General features: G+C 33.4%; 1 protein-coding gene across 1 annotated transcript; it reads right to left on the bottom strand.

Annotated features, from left to right (window-relative positions):
* Positions 1 to 798: 798 nt before the first annotated feature.
* Positions 799 to 24,891, bottom strand: TDO2 (tryptophan 2,3-dioxygenase). The gene is made up of 12 exons (XM_051964728.1): positions 24,791 to 24,891; positions 24,181 to 24,286; positions 22,320 to 22,410; positions 20,183 to 20,253; positions 15,561 to 15,688; positions 13,275 to 13,461; positions 10,832 to 10,939; positions 8,348 to 8,459; positions 7,357 to 7,414; positions 5,455 to 5,534; positions 4,756 to 4,846; positions 799 to 2,287 (listed from the first exon to the last, which is right to left on the bottom strand). The coding sequence occupies exons 1-12, from the start codon at positions 24,823 to 24,825 to the stop codon at positions 2,131 to 2,133; spliced, it is 1,224 nt and encodes a 407-aa protein (XP_051820688.1). The 5' UTR covers positions 24,826 to 24,891; the 3' UTR covers positions 799 to 2,130.
* Between the last annotated feature and the right edge of the window lie 1,849 nt (positions 24,892 to 26,740).

Genomic DNA, 26,740 nt, shown 5'->3' with positions numbered 1-26,740 from the left:
AACAAAGTCACTAGTTAAAATGTAATGTAAAGAATGTGTTTTGAGTTGAACGTTGAAAAACACTAGAGATTATCAGAGGTAGAGGTAAGGAGAAAATGTATTCTAGGATTGGATGACTTGTACAATGAGTAGAAAATAAAGTGTTTGTGAAGAATAATAGCAGGAAAATCTATTATTAGCAAGAATGCTGTGCAACAGGAAAGAATGCATGAAAAACAAACAAAAACCAATGTATATCAAATCTGGAAGATAAGTGGGAACTCATTGTGAAGTGTTCTTAATGCCAAGCAAAGGAGATTGTATTTGATCCTAGAGATAAATAGGAAGCCACTGAATTTTATTGAGTTGCAGAGTCATATGGTCATACCTTTGTTTTAGTGATTATGTGTAGAATAGATTGGAGAGGAAGAAAACAAACCAATTAGGAAGCTATTTTAGTAGTCCAGGTGAGAGGGATACACTGAGGGAGTTGGATTTAAGAGGTGTTGTGGAGTTAAAATTAACAAAATTTGGCAACTGAATATATGATATGAAGGAGAATGTGGAAAACTCCATGGTTGCATCTATGAGTAACTGGAAAGATGTTTTTTACCTCAATTGTATGATTTAAAAAAAAAAAAACTTGTTTGCTAGTAGTTGAGTCAAATAATTATAGCATTTATTTTGTTCTCTAATATAGTGGTCTCCAATCTTTTCAAGAGAAACTGTTTTTTTATATCACAGGCCCCTTTGTAATAATGATACTATTTTTGTCTTTTGATTTAGAAACTATTTAACAAAAAACTACTATGACTGGTATTATTTTAAAATAAATTTATATTTTATTATTTATAGCAATATCAATATTATTCATATCAATATACATTTGAAAAATAGCAAATACACATATCTATGAATCATGCTGTTTACTCATTTTCCAGAAGATATTTTTCCTTATCTATGCATTTAAATCTGAATAGAAAGATCACTTTTGATTATCCTATCCCTTCCATGAGGGCTCAGAAGTTGGAAACTGCTCTCTTAATAGATTTGTTTCAATATGAGAAAAATAAATAAACTACAGACAGAATTGTATACTTTAGGAAAGATAACATATTGATTAGGCATGCGCATTAGCTATTTATTTGTATTTACCTTCTGAAACAGAAAGGTTATCACCATAGGTCAGGGTTGCTGTACACTGTCATATTTTCTTGGTGATATTACATAACATTCCTATGGTCATAAATGCATTGATCTGGGCTGATAACTTAGCACTGCTTGAGATAATAAAAGAATGTCTGTTTCTAATCCCACACTCCTAAGTGTATAAGCATTATTATACCCCTGGAAAACAAAAACAGAGCATAGAGGAAGGTTTTTTTTAAATTATTTTTATTATGGTCAATTCTGTGACTTTATATGTATGAATAATCAGATGCAATACAAAGATACAAAAATTATTTGAAATAGTACATGAAGTTTTCCAATTTACAAAAGGATTTAAGCAACGGTAAAATATTTACACCCTAATGAGCACTGTGTACTATTTGAATCTTTTCTTAGTATCAAAAAAATCCCAGTGTAGACATTTATTGCCATAAAATGGTTGTAATCTCTATGGATGGAGAGAGTTTTCTATAGCAGCAGCATGAAATCGTAGATATTTTATACATTTGCATGTATACAATGCTATATTTTAGCTGATTTTGTTGTGATCTCAAAGAATAGTGGAAATAATGCTGACTTTGTAGCCTACACCCAAATCTTGTTCCTGGCACTTAGTTATGTGACCCCAAACAGATCACAAACCCTGTAGATCTCAATTTCCTAATCTTCCAGATGAGGATGATGAACTGGCTGTTTTCTAAGGTCTGGTAGCTAGATCAACAAGCATCTTCACTAAATCATCACAAAACCAAAGTAACTTAAGTATTTCCCCAGTGTATTCACTTTGGTTTAGATCTGAAAAGGACCTTAGAGAGAGAGAGAGAGAGAGTCTTTTCCAGTGGCCTCATTTGATGAAGAAACTAATCAGAAAGCTTTGAATGTGACATTGAAGTGCTTAAATATATACATATGGTACATGTGCTTTCCTGGCTGCGAAGTGGCTTATTGATGTGCTTTAAAACGCATGTCTCCAAGTTGCCTTTAATCCTCTGAATCATCACTGCTGAAATAAGAGCTGTCACAGTATTCAGCCATGTAAAGGAATTTGTGAATGACGGGGTTCATCTTGGGTATCCAGTGTCTTGGTACCAGGAATGTCGAGAGGTTAAACAGGTCTACGAATACTTTGTACCTGTCACTAGAAGCACATACACAGAGAGTTTTGATATCAGTATGATAGTGTAGTAAGTAAAGTATTAAGATTTTCCATTCAGGATGTTTAGTTTTTTTGTTTGTTTTTTTTTCCCTGAAGCAATTGGGGTTAAGTTATTTGCCCAGGGTCACACGGCTAGGAAGGGAACATCTAGTTTTAATCCAAGTCTCTCAAGGCTATGGAAGTAACATCCCATAACTGTCCAGATCTTTTTGATTTATATACCTGCTAGAATATTTGTTCAAGCCTTTCCTTTTTTTTTTTTCTTCTAAATAGATTAATGGTTAAGATAATGGGATAAGGGATTCTATTTAAGATATAAGTTTCTCAAGATGCCTTCCTCCAAGAGATGAAGAAACAGTTAATGAAATGATCCCTTAACAATAGTAGTTAGCAATAGGGGCTGGAGCTATGATCTCATTGATATAGGACAGTTTGTCAAACTTATGCTTACACTTAGGGGTGCAAGCAGCTGAACAAAAGATGAATCAGATTAAAATATAATTGGAAAGTGAAAATTGAATAGAATATAGATATATTAATTTGTAGTTTTCTAAATCAATATATAGCCTGCAGGATAGAGTTTAACACCACTTCTTTGTGTTGGGAAATTGCCTAGAACATCATAAGAGCAAGTGACTTGTTCAGGGTCACTTAGCCAGTATTTTTTCAAAAGCAAAACTCAAATCATGCTCCTTCTACTTCATAGACAAGTTCTCTATCCACCTCCCACAAATACCTTTTAGCTATGAAAATATTTCATTAAGCATAATAACGGCAATGGTAGATCTCAAATGCTACAAATACTGAAAAATAGCATGACTTTAATACCTGGCATATGTATAACAATTTCAACTTTGCAAAGAGTCCTTCTTCTCTCTCCCAAATTATTAGAGCCACAGGAATTGACTTAAATTCTACTTGGATTTGTCCAGTCCACTCTTGAAAGAGCAGCTGATGGTTAAGTAGGTAAATCAGAAAAAACTAGTGCTTGAATGCTACCTTGAAGCTTAACTAACTGCAAGTACCTTCCCTTCCCTTAGACTCAGTTTTCTTAATCTATAAAATGAAAATAATAGTACCCATAATTTTTAAATCATGGGGCTGGAAGGATCAAATCAGAAAATATTTAGTTTGATAATTATCTAGTTCCCTTCCTCTTTTCAGTCTTTTAGAAATTTTAAGTTTATTTTTTTCTTTTTGTCTGGTTCTTTTCTCATAACATGACTAATACGGAAATAATTAATTTACATGATTACACATATATAATCTATATCAAATTGCTTAATATTTTTTAAAAAATAACTGAATGTTTAAAATTGTCTTTATATAAAATTGGAAAAATAAAATATATATGCATATACATACACACATATATACATAAAAATGTACTAGTGTGCATTTTTAACTACCACTTGCAGCAGGGACAAGAAAAATATATGACTCTTAATACAATCTGTTTAGGAGCTTGCTAGCAATTCAGATGACAGCTTCAGAAGGATGTTTCAAAATGACTAAGATATCTTTTGGACATTTGGACTATTATTTCATCAAAAACTATTTTTTAATTGCTTCCTATGTATCAGGTACTCAAGTATACCTTAGGTATCAGAGGTATACCTCAGGTGTCAGAGTTGGAGATACAAAAAAAGACAAAACTATATCAAATTGTTTTCTGTCTTGGGGAGAGGAGAAGGGATGGAGGGAGAAAAAACTGGAATTCAAAATCTCACAAAAAAATGAATACTGAAAACTATATTTAATTGGAAGAAAAATTACTTAATCAGAAAAAAACATTAAGTGAAAATAAAAGACTAATTCACTAATATGACTTCTCTAAAAGTGAAAAGAAAAAGTGAAAAACATTTTTTTATAATTTTGCAGGCTTTATGATTTGCTTTTAAAGCAAGATAAAATCATTTTGTTGATTTTTCAGAACAAAAAACATAGTTTTTCAAAGACCACGTCTATCCAATTATATTAATGTTCCCAATGATGATAGAGTTCAGTCAGGATGAGTAAAATTCTTGTGAACAAATTCTTTCATATTCCTAGGGATAAGGAATGCTTTCTCCCCTACTTTGTGCCACAATCTAGGGCTTGACACATCACATATATTTAATAAATGCTTATCAAATTGAAGTTAATTGAATTAAAACCACCCTCACCCTCAAGATATGGGGAAGATCACTTATCAATTAGCAATATGTCTTCTCTCATTGTAGGACCTAAATCATAAATTTCTATTGCCTTATTTTCTACTTTGTTATCTGTTTTATTTTATTTTTGGCAAACGACTCTCTAATAGCTCATAAAACTATGTTACCCAACAGGTCTACTTACAAAAGATATTGTGATCCATTTGTATAAACTTGCCAATGGTGAAGGAACAGATTTAAGTGAATTAGCATTAATTAATACTCAAAATGAAGTGATTTTTCTCACAGACTTACCCCACTGTTGAGCGCAAATACTGGTAACCTGAGGATCCACCAGTGCCAGCCTTGCTGCCCAGCATTCTGTGTACTATACACACGTGATTGTCTAGACAAACGTACAATTTGAGATTAGGGAAGACTTATTTCCTCTACTATAAGTGGCAGTAATTTGGTTCGTGTTTAATTGTAAGTTCATCCAGTTCTGAAAGAACCATGATGAAAAATACTGTCCACCTCGAGAGAGAAAACTAATGAAACTGAAGTAAAAATTGAAATACAATTTTCTCATTTTCCTTAATTTCCTTGCTTTTTTTGTGATGTGGCTAATAAGGTAATATGTTTTGCACCATTTTACCCATATAATTGTTATTATATTGTTTGCCTTCTCAATGGATAGGGCAAGGGTTTTAGGGAGAGAGAGATTTTAGAATTCAATCTTTTTAAAATATATATTTCAAATAAATTAATTAAAATTTATTTTTTAGTTGCCAATATGGCAAAGAGTAATGGATCATCACAAACTTCATATTTGTTGAGTGTTTATTTGAGGATAAACTGGGCCCACCCTTTTGTTTTGTGAAAATGTTATCTCTCCCTCATATACTTGGTAAGCTATGAGTCAATATGCCAAGGAAACCAACAGAGGCAGAGTATTACAAGATACAGGAAGAAATGGCAACAGAGCTACTTAAATAATAATAGTAATAAGCTTACATCTCCATTTGGTCATGAGAGTATCAATGTCCATAAGAGAGGTTAGCAGTTGAAAGGGAACCTGAAATCTGGGTTCTTCCCTGATGAAGAAAACAAGAAAAGACACAGCATACTCAGAGTTGAAATGGACTCTATTTTCAAAGCATTTTAGAATCTGCTATGATGAATACAGAGCTGACCTCAGAGCTAGTAAGCTTTGACTAACAAGTCCCATTTTTGACACATCTAGGTTATAGGATGGTTAGCAAGACATTTAATCTCTATGTTCTAGGCCGTTCTTTAAATTTCAGAAGAGGTGGTGACCTGTATTGTTGAAGGCATTCTCTTTATCAGTGAAATCACTGATTAGTCCCTTAACAAATGCTATTCTATTATTGCGGCCTTAACTTGGCTGGAAAAAAAAAATATCCCAAAGCTAGAGAGGAAAGGGTATTTGTTTTTCTTCATTATTTTCCCTATCTCTCTCTTTTCACTTCCAGATCATTAACAGACCTACAGCTTTTCACTTTTATCACATAACAACTTGCCTTACACTATGTATCCCAACTAACCTGAACAGTTGCAGAAGAGTGACAATATCTGACATTAAGTATCTTCTCTGGGAACAGAATTGAGAGAATTGAGCTATGGATACTTGTAACAACTCCTATTTATATGGTGCTTAATAGTCTACATTGTATTTTCCATACAACTGTCTTGTTAGATAGATAGATATTATCTCTAAGTAATAAGGGCAAGAAGTTGCCTTTATCTGTAAGGCAGATGGATGGTGCAGTGGATAGAGCATCTAGCCAAGAATCAGGTGTTCATATATGCTCTTAGAAACTGTGTCATTCTGGGCAAATCACTTAACCTCAGTGTCCTCATCTGCAGAAAGGGGATAATAATAGCACCTACTTACCATGTTTGTTGTAGGGATCAAATGTGTTAATAATTGCAAAAGTGCTTAGCATAGTGTCTGATACATAATAAATGTTATATCAATGTCATTATTATTAGTATTAATGGAGTTTAACGTCAAGCATGGCTTTGGTGCTTCTAATGTAGTGACAAAGGAACTAGCTTTCACTGAGAATTCCTCATTGCGTATGTGAAAGTATATTGAAAACTTCATTCAACTGAAAATATCATGAAAAATTACTTACTTCAGCCCTTTTCATGCTCTTCCCCTTAATTAAGGTGGATAGAATGAACATTAAAGCCATTCTTAGGGAAATGGATTAAAATTGATAATCAAACTAACCCTTTGATAGATAAAATCATTGTTTCCTCACACCTCTAAAGTGATTAGAACCATTCACCAGGGGCAGGATTTCCTTTTATGTTCAAGGGAAAAAAAGATAAAGAGAGGAAGGGAGGGAGGGAAGAAGAGGAAGAGGGAAAGAGAGAGGAAAAGAGGGAGAGAAAGGGAGGAAGGGAGAAAGGAAGGGAAGAAAGGAAGAAAGGAAGAAAAGAAGGAAGGAAGGAAGGAAGGAAGGAAGGAAGGAAGGAAGGAAGGAAGGAAGGAAGGAAGGAAGGAAGGAAGGAAGGAAGGAAGGAAGGAAGAAAGGAAAGAAGAAAGAAAGGAAAGAAGGAAGGAAGGAAGGAAGGAAGGAAGGAAAGAAGAAAGGAAGGAAAGAAGAAAGGAAGGAAGGAAGGAAGGGAGAAATTTGATTTACTAGGTTGTTTGTTTGTTTGTTTGTTTTTTTTTTGCACTCTCAGTTATAAGGTATATCTTTTAATATATGAGAGAATAAATGAGAGAATAATTAAAACCTAGCTGGAAGTTACTCAGTTTGTTAGACATTTAATAATAGCAAGGAAGCATTTTCTAACTGACACTAGACTTCCCAACTACTTGCATTTCTTTTCAATTTTATAGCATTATAACCTAAGATTTCTCCTGTTCTAAAGCCATCTTACCTGTAAAAATATATCATCAATGCTCCCTGTAGAGCTTTGTATGACAGCCGTCTTTCACCTGCAAAATACATCAGCATGTTTATATTGATGACTTACTTTCCAAGATACTTTTGTCATCCTTATGGTTGACGGTCCATCTTTTTTGCTTGTATTTAGCTTTAAAGTTTGCTACTGTTCCCAACATTCCACAATCCTCCAAAAAAGACCACCACCGTTAGCACATGTCAGAAGTACAACTTGAATCCAGTTTTCCCTGATTCTAAGCTTACAGTTTGCTCAACTTTTATTTGATGTTTCTCATAAATAAAAATAAAAAAAGCTGGCATTCATAAAGTGCTTTACAAATAGAAATACAAATTAATTATCCCATTTATAAAAGAGGAAACTGAGATTCAGAACTTAACTTACAGAATAAATAACAGAACTTAACTCTCTAAAGTCTTAATATATGTTAAAGTTGGGATTCAAACTCTAGTCTTTTATTCTTAGCACTATACTTTGCTGCCTTCTATAAACAGTTTCCTTTTGAATCTAGAGGAATTGAATTATATCTTTCTTTAAATTTTTGTAAGATTTGCTCAGAGAGTTGAGCCATCATTACTGTGTTTTATAAAAAAAACAGATCTCAGCAGTCTCCAAAAATGTTTACACCTGATACAATAAAGATTATTTTGGACCATCCACATGTGTTTGTTCAAAGAATTCCCTCTACCCATGCAGATCATCCACAATTCCTTTGTGATTTATGGTCTTAGAGTGTTGTCTGGGATACTAAGAAGTTGTGACAGTATCACAGAATATATCCAAAGTAGCACTTGGACTGGGCTTTTTATACATGAAACCATAATGCTCCTCTAGGTTCTTTTTTACAGCCAATATATTTGTTGTATCCTTGGGACTCCAAGCTCAGGATCATTACAGATTCCTCTCACTTTATGGATTTGTATATTCAAGCACATTGCTAATGTCCTTTTAAGCATAGAAGCCTCACCTTTGCTAAGAAGATGCTCATGTCGTTTCTCATCAAATAATGACATCAGCACCTCTTTTTGTTTTTGGAATTCAGCTAGCTGTTCATCTTTTTCCTCTGATTCTTCTTTGGTCTTAGAAAAAAAGAAATAGTAGATAGAATAAGCAAGTAATCCAAAATGATTGGCTTTCTCAAAATTACTTTTTTGTTAATATCCTTCATAAAATGGACCCTACCCTCTTTCTCCCTTCTTCAGTTGGCAAAAGATTGGTATTTTGGTTATTAATTTCTTGCCTTCTTTTTGGTAATTCAGCTAGTTGTTCTTTTTTCCTTCTATTGCTTCTCCTGTATTTCATATATAAAATGGCAAAGAATAAGTTCCTCTCATTGAGAAGGCACCTGCCATTGAAATATTGATTATATAAAAGTGATTTAAGTTTGATAATTTGTCAAAGTGATTCAAGTGATTCCTTTTATGAACAGATAAAGATTGTGGAGGAGTCTTTGCTAAACATACCTACATAGTCCAGTGAAAGGATATTTTTACTTACAAATATTTATATGTCCTGGCAAAGTGAAAAGAATACTGACTATGGAATTAGAAAACTTAGGATTTATTTCCAATTCCTCCACACAATTTGTGACTGTGAGCAAGATATTTCAACTTTTTGATTTTCTAAGTTTTTTGCATCTATAAAAAAGAAGGGGCTGATTTAATAATGATTTCCAAGGACTCTTCCAGCTCTAAAATTTTGTGGTCTTGAAATAAATAAATGAAAGAATGAAAGATAAGAAAGGAATTCTAAGATAAGTACCAAGATCAGCAATGATAAAATTATATTAATAAGTAATTGATAAAAGAAGTTCAATTATTGTACTTTGTAAAAAAAAAAACACTATATAATAATGGACAGAATGAAGACAAAGGTTTCATTCTAATTAACTGTGATTCCTTAATAGACTAAATTGAGTAGTAGGAATCTTTATATGTGTATCGGTGTTAGATGGCTGACAAAATTTTATTGTCCTGCATCTAACTGTTCTATATACTTTTTATTTATATATAATCAAATTTGTAATTATATGTTAAACATGATCATCTGTATTTTCAATTCAACTCAGTTAACAGATTTTTTATCCTTACTATATGCCAGGTATTGTACTAATTGTGAGATAGAAAAAGGCAAAAACAAAGTAGTCCCTGCTATCAATGTACTTACGTGTTGTTGGGGTGGGAGAGGTGGGTAAGAGTGAACAAATAATATAGTAACTATTCTTTAGGGACCTAATCATGCCTAAAAGATTAGATAGGATTGCATGTTTATTAGGGTATTAAAGTATTCATATATTTTTTAATTGAACAGCTACTGAATATTCAATCATAATGGGGCATTATTTTATTTATTACAATATTTATTTGAAGAAACTAGGTCTTAGCACATTTTTATTATTAATAAATCAATTTTGTGTGAAAAATATAAATAAACCAAAGGGTAGAGTAACCTTTTCAGTCATCATATTTGCTTAAGGAAAAAAAAAAAGCATCTTTCCAATCAGACTACCTTGCACTTAGTCATAAAGAAACAAAGGTGGAATTTAGGGACTGGTAACCAATGGCACATCCTTTCACTTTTTTATTATCCTCTCCCTTATCTCTACCAACCATAGTTATAGGCTGAGCCATGGAAAACAATGGGATTGGGGGTAGGAAAGGCAGTGAGAGAGATGTTTAATTCATTTTCCCCTGATCTGAACAAGCTATCAGAGTTTCTTGGTTAGGACAGGTGAGATTTTCCAGAGGGTAGGGAGCAGAACAGACATGTATCTGATCCCAACAGGAATTGAAATCTGCCAAACAAAGGGACCCTCGAAGATGACAAAGCAATACCACAAAGGCAGTTTAGAAGAATGTCCTAGAGGGGTCTCAGGAATTTGTTCTGATTATGTATGCCTCTATTCCTGATGGGATCTAAATCTTTGGGAACTCCACCATGGAGTTAGTGCTACCAACACATTAGGATGGATCCAGCACATCCCATGTTAAACACAGATGGCTTAAAAAATGTTTTACACTATTTCAACTCTATTTGGATTGAGATCAAGTTAAATCAGGAATTATTAATCTGGTATTTGTGAACTTTAAAATATGTGTGTGTGTGTGTGTGTGTGTGTATGAATGGATGGATATGTGTAATATATATGTATATATTTCATTAAAACTGATTTTCTTTGTAACTAAATATTTTTGCTTTGTTTAAAATTATTCTGAGAAGCATTTACATACACACACACACACACACACACACACACACACACACACACATAGTAAAGAAGGCTTTACTATGATTAAGAAACCTTGAATTGAAGGGTTTGTATAAAGTACTAAAGTCTAAGGCTTTGAGGAATGAGATAATATAAGAAGAAAAACTAGGCAAGATTTAAATAGAATGACCAGTTTTTCTTCTCATTCATTTATGCTTTCAAAAAAAAAAAACACAACAATACCTGAATCATTATGAATTCCTCTTCCAGGCCTTTTATGATATTCTTTTCCAATTTTTCCCAAAAATTAAATCCATCACTTTCTAATCCTGGTGTTCTTTCTAGCCATGCCTTAAATAAAATTGAACATTTTTATAAGTAAACAATAAATATTGAAATTAGAATAGTTTATTGTCTAAGAACCTGGAGTTCAATTTAAAAAAAAAATCTTTTTCATCTGACATACCCTGTGCCCATTGAGCCAGCCCTTATAACAAAGAATAACAACAACAAAACCAGGTGAGACAATAACTGTGTGTAATAGAATATGTCATTTTCTATGCACATTACAGAGATCCCAAAAGTATTTCATACTTCCTTATTTTCCTAGGCCAAAAGGATTATTTTAATCATGATTCATCAGAATTCAGCCACTCTTAATCCCCATTATTAATTCTATGCATTCTGTGGTCCAGAAAAAACAAACAAGCAACAAACCTCTAAGCCATCCTGTCTTATCTTATACTGTCTCTCCCTACCTTAAATTTTATCCCTTGACTGAAATGAATTCCTGCCCCATTTCCATTTTTTTATAATCCCTTTCTTGCTTTCAAGTTCATCTCAAATATGCCAGGAAATGTTTCCCGATTTCCCTGTGCTGAAACTATTCTCTCTCTTTTCATATTTTCCTAGATATTTCTCCTTTGTGACCTCTCTAAAATATCCTTTTTTGAGTTATGCTGTACTTATTTGTGTAAGGAAGAGAAATTAAATCTGACCCTCCCTCAGTCTGTATAAATTCCTTTAAAATAAGGCTTTAATCCTTTAAAACATTTGTATCCCTGGTTCTTAATTTAGTTCCTGGTACTGAGTAGGTGCTTAATATTTAAAATATATTAAATAGTAAATATAAATTTAATAATTTAATTGATAATTAAAAGCAACATTTTAATTAATATCTCTTTAAATAAATTTAATATCAGAAAGAATATTATTTAGTAATCTAAAATATATTTTTAAAAAAACCCTTTCCTTTGTATCTTTACAGAATGTATTGTCCTGAAAATCTTAATATGTGACCATTTATACATATTTAGTATGGTATACATCTTCACCATTTCCTAGTCATGATAGTGAAATTTTTCCCTTTTTTTTCCTGACACTGTTGTGATTCTGGACATTCATCTGTGAGATGCTTCACTGGGCTTAAATCTGCACTTAAGATTGTGGGACATTTTCTTTAGAACCAAAAAAGTGATTCCTACATGGAGAAGACCTGCTAAATTAATCTCATTTACCTCAAACTCTGTTAACTTGGCCAACCACCATTCTTTTTCTTATAGAAAAATCAAGGGTTGTACCTGTTTCCTTGGAGGTTTTTAAGATTCTGTGATCTGATTCTGAGTAGGAAGAGACTATTTTTTTCTCTCTCTTTTTTTAAGTCTATATGAAATCAATTATTCATCAATTATTACTTAAAAGTTTCGCTAATTACCCTTAAAGAAGACTTCTATATGTAGTCTTTCTCTAACTAAAAAAAGTTAGTGAAAGCTATCCCAGAATTCCTGATCATTTTATATCTCAATCAAGTTTATTTGTGGTGTTATATATTTCTAATGATGAAATTTATGATATTCTAATAATTAAATAACTAGAAACCAGAAGTAGTTGTTGATCATCATCAACTATTATCTAATAGAACTTTTGTAGTTTTCAGGGTAATTGAAGGACCTTAGCTGGCATAGACCAGATGGGCTTAAAAAACACAAGTTTGGGTAATTTGTTGTCTTTTATGATACTGCTCTGAGGCGTCTCCTTGCATTCTATTCTATGCAAAAATACCAATGAGTAAAGGAGTGACTTCTTTTCAGTGGAAACATGAATTCCTATGAATCTGTCTTTTTTATCTGAACCCTCCAGAATGAGGCAGTTTCTGACCAGGATTTAAATACTTTTAAAAGAATTGTTCTTCCCTAATTTTTACCATGAAAATGAATATAGCATTTCTTTAAGATGATTTATGAAATCCTTAAGAATTCCTGGTATAAGAGAAATTCACAAGTAGTAAAATCTGCTTAATTCAGAATAGTGAGGAGGAATGTTCAATTTAATGAATAAACATGAGGCTTTATGAAAAATACAGTTTTGCTTATTCTAAAGCACATGCTTTAGTAACCTTTACAAGCCTTATTTTGACAAATTCATAGCAATTACTTAAAATTTATTAATCAATTCTGTCTGCAAAAATGAACACTTCTGAAATTATTAGAAAGACTGTTCTCTTCAATATTTGTTCTCTCTTCTAATTCTATTTTCTATTCATTTGGATATGGGAAAGGGTTACCAAGAAAAGGGTTTTCAATTAAATTCCTGTTTGAATTTCACAAATAATAAGTATTAATTATCAATTAATAATCCTAGAGTATCGGTTTCTGAATTCCAAAGGAAAATAAGTTTGAATATGTACCTCTACCAGTTGTAAGAGTGTTTTCTCCTGTTCAGACTTCAGCAATAATTCATTATCCACTCCCTTGAAGTTATCCCGATAGTGTCTCCTATTATAAGGAACTCTCAGACTCTGAAGAACACCAATTTTATTTTCTAATAGGCGAAATTGTAAGCTCTGGAAACCTGATGCTGGAGATAAGTGCTCTCTTTGTAAACAAATTAGAAGGGAGAAAAAAAAGAGAGAAATAAATTGATAGACTGGCATTACAAATCATTGAAATAGTTTCTCATCAGCTGTTTTCAGATTTCCTCTTATATGGGATGTCTATCAATGGCTGAACAAGTTGTGGTATACAATTGTAATTTGTAATGGGATAATATTGTGCTATAATAAATGACAAGCAGGATGATCTCAGAAAAACTTGTAAAAATTATACAAACTGTTCCAAAAGGAAAGGAGTAGAACCAGGAGAATATGTACATAGTATACAGTACACAGTAATAGCAATATTGTATAATGATTAACTGTAAACTTTAGCTATTCTCAGCACTATCATGATCTAAGACAATTCCAAAGGACTCATGATGAAAAATGCTATCTACCTACAGAGAAAGAACTGATGAGATCTCAATGGAGATTAAAGCATGGTATTTTTCACTTTGTTGGGTGTTTTTTTTTTTTTTTTTTGTCTGTGTCTTTGTTTGCAAACTTGACTTATATGGAAACATGTTTTGCATGATTGTGCATGTACAACCTAATATCAAATAGAAAGTAGAGAGAGGAGAAAAGAAGGAAGGAAGAGAATTTGGATTTCAAAATTTTCAAAAAGTGAATGTTAAGAATTGTTTTTACATGTAATTAGGGGGAAATAATAAAATTCATTATTTTTTTAAAAAGATTTCCTGTCATAGATTTTCAAGAATTAGTGTCATCATCTATCTGGAGCATTGTAGGCACTGTCTGCCCTTACTAGAAAAAAGGAACTAAAATAGCCATATGGTGAAAAGGACTAAGTACAGAACATGGAGTCAAAAAGGCTAAGTTCTTTACATCTTTAAAGGTTTTTGTTTTTGTTTTTGTTTTTGTTTTTGTTTTTGTTTTTGCTGAGGCAATTGGGGTTAAGTGACTTGCCCAGGGTCATACAGCCAGGAAGTATTAAGTGACTGAGGTAAGATTATGGCTTTGACATTTATTCATTTGGTGGTCCTTCATCCAAGCCCAAACTGAAAGGAAAACAAATAAATTTTGAGGAAATCTAATGGGCCTTAAAGTCTAAAATGATTATAGAACTAGATCCTAAAAACTCCGAAAATACCTTGTTACTCCAAAAGGAGTACCTATTCTGACTTTAAACAAGTCAGAAGTTATCTGGTCCTTGGTTTCATTATCTATACAATCAAAATAATACTACACTAATTTCTTTATGGAATTGTTAGGGAGACTCGGGCAGACAATATAAATAAAACACTTTAGGAACCATGAAACATTATTTTTTAAAAATCCTGCTATTATCAGTCCTTTAGAGACAGAGAAAAAGAGAGAGAATGAAATGGATAAAAAGATGGATGAATGGATGTAGATATATTCATATATCTGTGTATGAAAAGAAGGCACATAATAATAATAATCTTTGGGAGGAAATTGATGACATAAGAACTCAGAAATAGCCCCCAAACCCAGAAAATACCTTGTTCTACAAAGAGAACTCAAAGCATAGTATTTTCATCTTTTTTTGATTATTTATTTGCTTTTCCTTTCTTGTCACTTTTTTACCTTTTGATCTGATTTTCCTTGCACAATATTACAAATCTGGAAATATGTTTTAAAGAATTGTACATGTATATCCTATATCAGACTGTTTGCTATCTTGAAGAGGATGGAGGTAAGAGTAGGAAGGAAAAAAAAAATTTGGAACACAAAACAATGTTTTATGATCTTGAAAGGTTAATTAACTTGTCCCAGATCACAAAGCCAGCATGTAACTGAGGTGAAATTTGAATCTAGGTTTTCCTGACCTGAAGACAGTCTCCCTATTTACTATGCCAAGATGATCATCAGTGAAACCAGTAAAAGTCATTTCCATTTCTAAATGAGAAAATTGAGAATGAAAGAGATTTTTATAGACACACATGGTGAATATCATAGAAAATGGTGGTAGAATTGGGCCTCAAAAAAACATCTTTTAATTCTAAATCCAGTGCTCTCATAAATACAAGTATTCTATCCTCCAAAATGCTCTTCTCATGCAGAATGGATTAAATAGCAAATACCTAGAAAATTTTTAAAAAATTACAAAACACATACCTGAAGTCATTGAAGTCCAAAGCTGTCATAGTTTCTAAAACTGAAAATTGTTGTACAAGTAGTTTCAATATCACTGAAATTCGATGTATTCTTGTAACAACCTTAAGCATATTCCTTTCATCTCTTACCTGAGAATTAAGGAATAAAATTAGACTTAAAACAAATGCAATTTCTATACATCATTCCCCAATTGATAAATGGTCAAAGGATATGAACAAACAATTTTCAGAGAAAGAAATTAAAGCTATTTATAGTCACATCAATGTGAATTAGAGGAATGCAAAGTAAGATAACTCTGAGGCACCACCTCACATCTATCAAATCAGTTAAGATGACAAAAAAAGACAATGATAAATGTTGAAGGGGATGTGGGAAAACTGGGACACTAATTCATTGTGGTTGGAGTTTTAAACTGATCCAGCCATTCTGGAGAACAATTTGAAACTATGCCCAAAGGGCTATAAAACTGTGCATACTCTTTGATCCAACAGTGTCACTACTGGATCTGTATCTCAAAGAGCTTATAAAAGAAGGGAAAGAATCCATAAATACAAAAACATTTGTAGCAGCTATTTTTGTAATGGCAAGGAAATGGAAACTGAGTGGATGCCCATTAATAGGGGAATGGCTAAATAAGTTATGATATATAAATGTAATGGAGTATTATTGTTGTATAAGAAATGACAAGTAAGCTGATTTCAGAAAAGTCTAGAAAGACTTACATGAACTGATGCTGAGTGAAATGAGCAGAACATTGTATACAGAAATAGCAAGATTATGTGATAATCAACTATGATAAACTTAGCTCTTCTAAGCAATACAATGATCCAAGATAATTCCAATAGACCCATCCGCATCCAGAGAAAGAATTATGGAGACTGAATGGGAATGCAAGCATAGTATTTTCATCTTTTTTGATTGTTTGCATTTCCTTTCTCATCATTTTTTCCAGTTTTGATCTGATTTTCCTTGTACAATATGACAAATATGGAAATATGTTTTAAAGGAATGTACATATATAATCTACATCAGATTTATTCCTGTCTTGAGGAAAGAGAGAAGTAAGGTAAGAAGGGAGAAAAAATTTGGAATACAAAATCTTACAGAAGTGAATACTGAAAACTCTCTTCACATGTACTTGGAAAAATAAAATGTTATTGAGAAAACAAAACAAATGCGATTTCTAGGAAACATATAAAATGAGTTTATTTTTCATGAACTTACTCTCCATTCATAAGAAGACTACTTAGAATTTTGGAATTTTAAAATGCAACCAAAGGGGTGTGTGTGTGTGTGTGTGTGTGTGTGTGTGTGTGAAGAGAATGTATGTGAAATGAAAGGCATATCATTAAGTTGTTAAAATAGAAGTACTCATTGTGAATTTAAAACTTTAAATATCAGAAAATTAATTGGAGGTAAATAATCGTTAAAGTAAATCTTATCAACATTGTGCCCTATACAATTGAACAAAAAAGCCACTTAATCATCACTGATTCGATACGCTCTAGTAAACGTCAATGAACAATATCCCAAGAGAAAAAATTTTATATGGGAGAGAGGGAAGGAAGGAAGGAGGGAGGGAAATAGAGAGGGAAGGAGAAAGGGAGGGAAAGAGAAAAGGAGGGAGGGAGAGAGGGAGGAAAGAAGAGAGGAAGGAAAGAAGGGAAGAAGGAAGAGAAGGAGGAAAGAAGAGAGAGAGGGACAGAGGGACAGAGGGAGAGAGGAAGAGAGGGAGAGAAGGAAAAAGGGAGAGAGAAGGAGAGGGGGAGAGAGAAGGAGAGGGAAAGAGAGGGAGAGAGGAAGAGAGGGAGACAGGGGGAGAGGGAGAGAAAAGGAAAGGGGGAGAAAGGGAGAGAGGGGAAGAAGGAGAGGAGAAAAGGGAGAGGGAGAGGGAGAGAGAAAACCTGTGTTGTTTAATTGCTTGATGAATGAATAGGAAAGCAGAGCTTCCAGTGACAGAGTATTTTCCTTGGAACTTAAACTCAAAGAGTAGGGAGCAAAGTTGGGTAATAAATAATAACACTGATACTCAAATAATGATGATGATAAGTGGTTTCATGTTGTTGAGTATGGGGTTTAGAATTGGGTGATTTTTGTTTGAAGCCTGATTTAGACCCTTAGCTAGGTGACTATGATACCCTTCACAGACTCACTATCATCATTTGAAAAGTGAATTGGCCCTTCTTTCTTTAGCATTAATGTCTTCTAAAGTCTTCTAAAAACCTGGTGATAATTAATGAAAAAAAGACTTTCTTCTTCATTTTAGTCATCCCAGTAGAAAGTTCTGAAATGAGTTCTAGGCTACCTCACTTTTCCTTTTTTACATTTATTTATAGCTAAGAAAAGATTCAGATTCAATTTGCACCATGTAGATAAACTACTATTGATTCACAATAACTATGTGATTCTTAGCAAGTCACCTCATTTTTTCAGTATCCCCAGGCTCTCTAGGCTATCCCTTGAGACAATGAATTAGAGACAGGTTATGGTTCTGCATTAGTAGAAGAATTTCCATATGAGAATTTCCTTCTACCCTTAGCTTGCTAGGCTTTAAAATGATTTTTTTTCAAACCAATAAACTCAAATATCACATTTTATTGAAATCAAAAAATATAATCACTAAAACAAAAACACGTTTAAAAGTTAGATAGGCCTGTGTTCAATTTAGCTAACTCAAGCAGGGTCAAGTTCCTTTATGTAACACCCACATTTCAAAGTACACAGATAGCTATCATGTATGCTCTTGTTTGAAGGGATCCAAACTTGGGCAAATTCCTAGGAGCAAAGTGATCATACATATACTATCCCTGGAGTTTCTCCTTTCAAGACAACTTGTCATTAAAATTTGTATCATACAGATTTGTGTGTTCTAATGAATGAATATTTGAGAGTGTCCAAAAATGCAGAGAAATCTATCACTGGTAGCTTATGCAGGAATACACTAATCTTGTCTGACTCCCTCAATTTTCATTAGGGTAGATCTATACTGCACTGACAAATTTCTTTTCATTTTTTTGAAAACACATGTTTGGCTCTGCTACGATTAGAATTCAACTCTTCAGTTATCACATGAAATTCCATCTTAAATATGTCTTACACTTTTATGTCCAACACAACCTTCTCAAGAAATCTCAGAGCTATAAGTGATCTTGGAGATTAATCTAATCCATAAATGATAGGGCATCTCCTTTATTGTATCCCTAACAAGTGATCATCCAGGATCTACTCACAGATGCTTAATGTTGGGGGACCCCACAACCACTCAAAGTAGCCTTTTTCCACCTGGGAATAGACCTAAGTATTAGAAATTTGTTTCCTTAAATAAACACATTTAAGTAGACACTTGGCAGATATCACAGTGGTCAGATAGCAAGAAAGCCTGGAATCAGGAACACTTAGGTTTAAGTTCCAACTCTGACATATATTGATGGTATAATACCAGTTATTTCACTTCTCTATGCTCTTAGGAAGTTCTCTAAAATTGCAAAACACAGGACATTAGCCAGTCTTCATTGATAAAAGGAGTTTCATCATCTATTATTCCCTATATCTATGGCATTATAGGTCCAGTTCAAACTCCCAAAAAATAAAATAAAAAAGAAAGAAATATTTAGTAAAGATCAACTGCATTGAAGAATATGTTTTGTTTGGGAGTAGCAGAAAGATCTAGGAAGGGAAATGTGAAAAGTTAAATAATTTTAGAGCATGGAGAAAAAAATTAGAGACATGACTGTTAGATACTACCATAATTTAGTAAAAGATGATAGAACAATGCAGAAAGGAAAGAGGTAGGGTAGCACTAAAGTCAAACTTACCAAATAAGAATTTTGCCTAGATGTTTCTCTTACATATGAAAGTAGACAGAAGTTTGTTTCTTCCCTTTCCTTTCCAGTCCTTAACTCTCCTTTTTTTCCTTTTCTGCTTCCTCCTTCAGAACTACTGATTCCCTCTTTCTAGGACCTAATCCCCAGGATTTGTCCTATTTGTATATGGTTCAACATATTTTGTACCTAACTCAAACATTTGAGTCAATGAATGTTTATCTAGCACCTACTATTTACGAGTCATTGAGCTTTTATGGGCCAACCTAGAAGCATAAAAACCATTTCTGGCATTGATGTATAGAAAAATGTATTCCAAAAATAAGTCACAAGCCAAGGACAAAATTCTAAGTGGTTTAGGAGTTGTTCTACAACGTTCCCCTTGAGGTTACTTTGATATTTATTTCACTGAAACCTCAATATGGCCAAGCAAAGCTATTAGAGTCCCTAGATAGGAATTAAAGCAACTTCTAAGTCTAGATGGAATACTCTAGGACAACTTGACTCCACAATCATACTTGTTTATTTGTTAAGGATGGATAGTCTTTTTAGTTAATCCCATAGTTTCATGTTAAGTAATAGAATGTAAGCTCTTTGAAGTTAGCCTCTGTTTTTTCTTGGACTTATGAATGCCCAGCCTCTCTTGTCAATGCTTTGTATATAGTAAGTGCTTAATAAGTATTTGTTAGATTAGAATGATTAAGTTTTGCATCCTACTAAATATTTCATAGCCATTCTAAACAAAATAAAATGAAATGAAATGCCATACTAAAATTATAGTATAATATCAATTGGACTTACATGACCCTGTTGAAAAATCTCCCGGACAGAATCTAATTCCCATAAGATCTGCTTAAACCACAGTTCATATGCTGTAATAAGAAAATCATGGTTACTGATAAAATTATTTGTTGTCTTCTTTACATATATATGTATAAGACATGTGTGGAGAAAGAGAGAAGGACACACACATACACACACTGAGAGAAAGAGACAGACAGAGAGACAAAGAGAGAGAAAAAGACAGAGACAGAGACAGAAACTGTGACAGAGAGTGAGAAAGAGAGAATCATTCTATGGCTTTTACATGTTCATGGGGCAAAAACTATCTCTCCTAATTCTAACAGTGTTCTTATGGAAAAAAATGGGAAGAAAGTTGCCTAATGTGGACTTAACTATCTAAGAGAGAGATAAAGATCAGTGGAGGGCTTTGAAATGTTTAAATGCAAATTCTTTAAAAGATACTATTGTTATTTAAAACAGTATCTCAAAAATCATCAAATTGTGCAAATCCTTTGACCCATTGGTACTACTACTATTTCCATATCCCAGAGATCAGAAAAAGAGGAAAAGGGTTTCTTTGTGAAAACAAGCAAACAAATAAAACAATAATAGCAACCAAACAATAAAAACCCATTCACAATCAAAAACTTTATCAGTTTGTTTGGGGGGGGGGGAGTTGGGGGGGAGCGGGATGGAAATTAAAGATAGTTATATGAATATATGAATGCTGTTATGAAAGAGATGGTTTCAAAGAAACCTGGGAAGACTTGCATGAATTGATACTGAGTAAAGTAGACAGAACCAGGAGAACAATTTATATAATAGCAATATTTTTAAAAGACAATTTTCGAAGTCTTTATAATACTGATCAATATGATAAGCAACAATTAATTATAATTTCTAAGGATAAATGATGCAACATACTATCTACTTCCTTTTAGATGGACTAAAGAAGCATAATGGGGCATACATTTCTGGACATGGCCAGTATGAGAATATAACTTGCTTGAATGTATGTATTTATTGCAAGGTTTTTACCCCTTTTTATTTCCAGTGTAGGAGTAGTGGGATAAGAGAGAGAAAAAAAATGCTTGTCAACGGAAAAATAAGAGTTACAAAAAATATTAATGGTTAGTTCTTATCTAAAATTCTGAGAACAAGAGGCAAATAGGACATAACATTAAATATGTCTCTAAAAACAAAGTTTCATTAACCCTCTCCTTCTCTCTGACAACTTTATTCATACTGATCTAGTATGAAGTCTGTCTTCATCTAGAAAGTATATTTAATTTTTAAGCTATCATCTTCACTCTGATTCTTTCCAAAGCAATATTAAGAAGGAGAAGGAGTAGGAGGAGAAGAAGTTGTATATTTGCTCTTGTGAGCAGAGCAATCAGAAGCTTCCATGGTGCTAACCAAGAAAAATTTCCACCCCCAGACCAGACCCCAGTATTTCTTCTATTGATTCTGAAATGATGAAAGCCTTGTTATTTAGACATGGATGACACATTAATCGTTACTATATAATATATCAATCATTAACATATTAATAAACTTTGGTCTGGATGTTTAGCAGCCAGTTATCTAAAGTTATCCATTGAGGCAAAGGACTTTATGGAGGGAAAAAAAGGAAATAAATCTGAAATGAAAGTGTAGTGTCACAGGGGATGGAGAATTAACCTTCAATTCAAGAAGACCTGTATTCAACTACCACTTCTGTTGCACATTAGCTGAGTAACCGGAGCAAGTGATGTTGTCTCTCAGTATTGCAAAAAATTTCCTAAAATTATAACTTTAATTTCCTCAAAATACAGTTCTGCAAATTACTAAGCTGTAAAATTATAAAATTTCATTCTTTGTGAATTATTGCAGTTGGGATCTTACTATTAAAATAAAATAATAGTCATTCATAAACAGTCCTTTTGGGTGTCCAATAGCATACATGAATGAGTGTTGTAAATCCACAGAAAGATACTCTTGAGGAATTTATATGACAATGAAGTATATATCCAGACATTTAAGACTGGAAAGATTCAAATCTGTAGAGTCTCTCAATGTTCTTCCCTCTTCTACCAATAAAACAATATTTGTATTATTTAACACAGATGCAATTAGAGTGATGGAAATGACCATATATCATGAAGTTGTAGCTTACCTTGATGAGTGATAATGAAAAGATGTTCATCATGAATCTTATTCCCTTTCTTTTCACTCTGAAGTTCTTGGGCATCCAAAACTTTTTCCAGCTTTAACAGAAAGAATCATGATAAAAAGATCATGAGAATCAGGTGTTCAACATGTTCATGGTCAAATTTTAAAAGACATGGTAATGACAAGCATATAGGTATTTGCAGAATCCAACTGGTCCTTAGGAATTGAAGCTTTTTTTCCTCTTCATGGACCATGATTGAACAGTGATCTCTTCATCAAACAAGGAATTGAATTGAATTTTGTTTTTAAATGAATGTAGCATAAATATGTCTTTGCCTTTTTTTTTCATTTTTTCTAACAATATTCATTATGGCAAAATACCATTAAGAAGTCCATTAATTGATCTGTTTAGATATATTTCATGATAAAAGCTTGATAATTCAATGTATGTTTTTCCTGTTCCCTGATTCCAGCTTGATAAAGGTTGATAAAGGGTTTTACAGTCATGCTGAACCTGGAAATATGGAGACTGGACTTATGCAATAATAGATCTGCTCTTCCAAGAAAAACATCAGACAAAATCACTTATAGCTAACTTCTTTATCTGTCAAACCACACACATTTATTAAGTACCTAATTTGTTCTAGATGCTATTCTAGGTCCTAGGAGACAGGGACAAAAATAAGAAGTCCCTGTCTATATCCTAAAAGAAATAGGAAAAAAAGAATGATGGAAAATTGGAGTTGTAAAGGATATTAGAGTCTCCGTAAATGAGGAAATAGAAGCCAAGCTCATTCACTTCTTGTCTATTACTTTTGTATGCTGACAAAATCTAACAAGTAAAATCATAGGAGTGAGTTGGGAGGCACCCTACAGAGACTATATAACTCAACTTCTCATTATAGATTTGAGGATATGGAGGCACAGAAAAGTGAGGGAATTTTTCAAGGTCCTGTTAGTATTTAGTAGCAGAGTCAGCATTTTTACCTGTTTTTTTTTTTTTAACCAAATCCAATATTCTTACCCCTTACTATCCTACCTTCTTCTTACTTTCCCTAATACATAGCAGATGCTTAATCTCATTACTTAAAAATCAGAAGACAATGAGAAAACTGGATCAAGCTTCACTTTCTTCGCCTTCAGGTAGAAAATCTCTATGGGGAAATGGTTTCTATTTCTGGACAGGGATTTATTGACAAAGTCATATTTGCAGAAATTGGGCAATACCTGTTCCCTATAATTCAGCAATCTGTCCCTTTATAATTTTCAACACTCCTCTGATTTAGCAATAAAGAGAGCTTTACTGACAAACTTGAATGCTTAATGTAATTTTACATTTCTATAGCATCTCAGATTTGTGTAAGGTGAGTATAGATATATCTGTGACTGAAAGATGCCTGGTTCTCCAATGTTCAATCACTTCATGCTATTATACTGTTGGTTTGCATTCTTAAATAAAGTTTTGTACTATGTTTCTAGGCTTTGGTGTGTGTGTTTGTGTGAGTGTATGTGTTTCTAAGATCTGGAGTATAAGAAAGCACCCATTTAAAGAAAAAAATATCAATGCTGACTTAGCTCTAAAGGCTATTTTCTGTTTAGTTATTTGGTGGTTAAGATTGTTGATTGTCCTTAGTTCTCAAAATGGGCCACGACATCAGGGAGGAAGTCCAATGGAAGGCTAATGCATTGGATTGAAGTGAGGAAGGGCTATGCAAAGTCACCAATCTCTCTTTTCTGTAGCCAAATGAGTCGAATGGCAAAAGATAGATCAGAATGACTGGAGATAGTTCTAGATGTAGTGTGGCTAAGAAAGGAAGGCAAGCAAATAGCCACAGCCACATCGAATATCTAAAATTGGCACTTACATGTAGGTAGTTTCCATAGACAAGTCCTCCTTTACTGGCTTTATTAATTCCAGCCTGTGATTTGTCCTCTTCCTTGTCTTCCAAGTGTAATTTCTTCCAAGCATATCTAGGAACCCAATAAATAAAGAAGAAAGAAAAGGAAGGGGAGAGAAAGGAGAGCAGAAGAGAGGAGAAGAAAAATAGAGAAAAAGAAAAAAAAAGAGAAGAAATGAGAGGAGAAGAGAGAAGGAAAGAGAAGAAATGGGAGGAAAAGAGAAAAGAAGAGAAGAGGAGAGGAGAGAAAAGAAGAAAAGAGAAGGGGAGAGGAAAAAAGAGGAGAGGAGAAGGGAAGAGAGTTGAAGGGAAGGAAAGGGAAAGGAAGGGAAGGGAAGGAAAAGTAAAGAAAGGGAAGAGAAACAGAGATAAAGAAAGGAGAAAGAGAAAAAGGACTTTTACTGACTCAATAAATCAACACTGATTTACTGATTCAACCATGATTTTTAAGATTGTAGAGCCAAAGCACACATAAATGAGAAAATTAAGCTAGAACTTGTTTATCTAAGCTTTCCCACTTCGTTTTCTTTAGCTCTTCAAAGTGGTCACAGAGTACTTGGTGTCACTTTATACTCACCCAATACTGTTTCCTAAAAAAGGACACCCACTCATGGTGATTTCGTCTCTCAAAGGCAATTAATTGTTTCAGTTCTGGAATGATATCGTGATTGATGTCTCAGGTGTATCACTGCTGTCTTTTATGTACCCTGCTCACCCAGCAGCAGCCAATCATCTCTGCACACTCTGCTTGTCCACTCCTACCACTTATAACTACAGTAGCTGAGGAAGAGTCATACAATTTTAAAGCTGCAACATCCCCATAGCTGATCTGGAGTGGGTTTGTAGTACTCCATTTTTTTTTTTTTTAGATTATATCATTTTACAGTGGGAATCAGACAGATTATTTACTTGTATCCAAAGTGTCTGAAGAATGCACTGAATGTAGGAAAACATTGTGGATTCTGATTTAAAATGAACGTTCTGCCATTAAGAATATATTTAACATGATGCTAGATATAGATATAAAGAGAACTTCATAAAACTTATTTTGTCTTAGCAGTCATCTTTAAAATTCTTGGAGCTCATTTTTAATTAAGTACTTAATTAAGTAAATACTTTATTCATACCTCCCAAGTAGCCCTCCAGTATTCTACTGGACCCTACTGAATGTAGTTATTCACCTTTCCTGATCCTAGAAGCCAGTTTTAAAAAAAGGTGAAGACATCAGGAAGACTACCTGACTTTGGTGCCAACTGACCTTGTGGTTGGAACAGATTGCTCCTATTTGCTCCTCTTGGAGCCTGACCCTGCTGTTCTGACTTAGTCATCCCTTCCCCCCAGCCTCTCTCAGCCTTTTCTACTTACTATTTTCACAACAACTTAAACAGCTCTAGTCTGTGCTTCCCATAAAGCTCCCTTGGGGCTAAAATATATTTAACTCTGCCCTTCCTCTTCCCCTTTTAGGCATTCTCTGTACTTTGGTGCTGTTTGGTAGTCCTGGGTTGTAATTCCCTTGACTGTTAAAATACCCTCCTTTTTGCTATTTTGACAATCAGAATCTTTATTTTAGGTTGACAATCCCTTCCAGCTAGAAGTCACTGTTCAATTTGAAATAAATTTTAGTTGTCTCTTTGGGATTAAAAATATAGTTTTACTTATTGATAGGATAGGATCATACAGATGGAATTCTTGGGATAATTCAGCTCTAAAGGGGTAGTTTTGCTTAAATTGCCAAAGTACTTATGAATATATAGAATAAAGTAACCTGAATGGCAATTATTGCATTTAGCTATGTGGCCTTAATAGAGACAGTTCCTTGGACATCAGTTTCCTCTTCTGTTAAAAAAAAAAAAGTTTCTATGATTCCATTTTTATTGCTGTTGACTCTTCAGGACCCCATTTGGGATTTTCTTGGCAAAGATACTAGAGTAGCTTGGTATTTATTTCTCCAGCTCATTTTATAGATGAGGAAACTGAAACAAATAGGATGAAATGACTTGCTCAAAATCATCAAGCTTGTATCTGAGGGCAGATTTGAACTCCTATCTTCTTAGTCCAAGTCTGGCATTACATACTCTGTGCCAGCTAGCTGTAACCTAAATTGTAATGGTATTTCTAAGGGGCTAATAAACAATTAAAGTGAATAAGTCATTTTGCAAGGTTTTGTTACATGCTCATCATTGCTGATCATTCCCATTTTTCAGATAAGGACATTTAGGCTTAGTATGTTGTACCTGGTCATTGACAATGTCAGAATAGTATTCAAACCTGAATTTCTCCTGATTCCAAGTCTAGCACTTTTTCTACCATTTAATGGTTTCTAAGCATGAGAATATGTGTGTTCTCTCTTTAGGTTTGCATAAGACAAGAATATGGTAATCGTGTGCCATAATGGAGGTAGTAGCCATGACCAGAGATCCTTTTCTTTGTTTTAGTAGGTATTCTCTTGTAGAAAATATTGAATTATCTGGGAGAGGGCACTCTCACATGTAGAGTTTAGAATTGGAGAATAATTAATAAGACCTTC

The sequence above is a fragment of the Antechinus flavipes genome, chromosome 6, assembly GCF_016432865.1.
Source record: "Antechinus flavipes isolate AdamAnt ecotype Samford, QLD, Australia chromosome 6, AdamAnt_v2, whole genome shotgun sequence".
NCBI lineage: Eukaryota > Metazoa > Chordata > Mammalia > Dasyuromorphia > Dasyuridae > Antechinus > Antechinus flavipes.
Note: the sequence above shows the minus strand (reverse complement) of the source record. Positions and strands in the feature narration are given on the sequence as shown.

Excerpts from the sequence above, each read along its gene's own strand:
- TDO2 (XM_051964728.1), bottom strand. The coding sequence starts at position 24,825 with ATGAGTGGGTGTCCTTTTTTAGGAAACAGTATTGG. Across the intron at positions 8,460-10,831 it reads AGGAATTCATAATGATTCAG|ACCAAAGAAGAATCAGAGGA; the intron begins GTATTGTTGTGT and ends TTTTTTTCTAAG. Across the intron at positions 5,535-7,356 it reads TTGATGATATATTTTTACAG|GGAAGAACCCAGATTTCAGG; the intron begins GTAAGATGGCTT and ends TTTCTTCATCAG.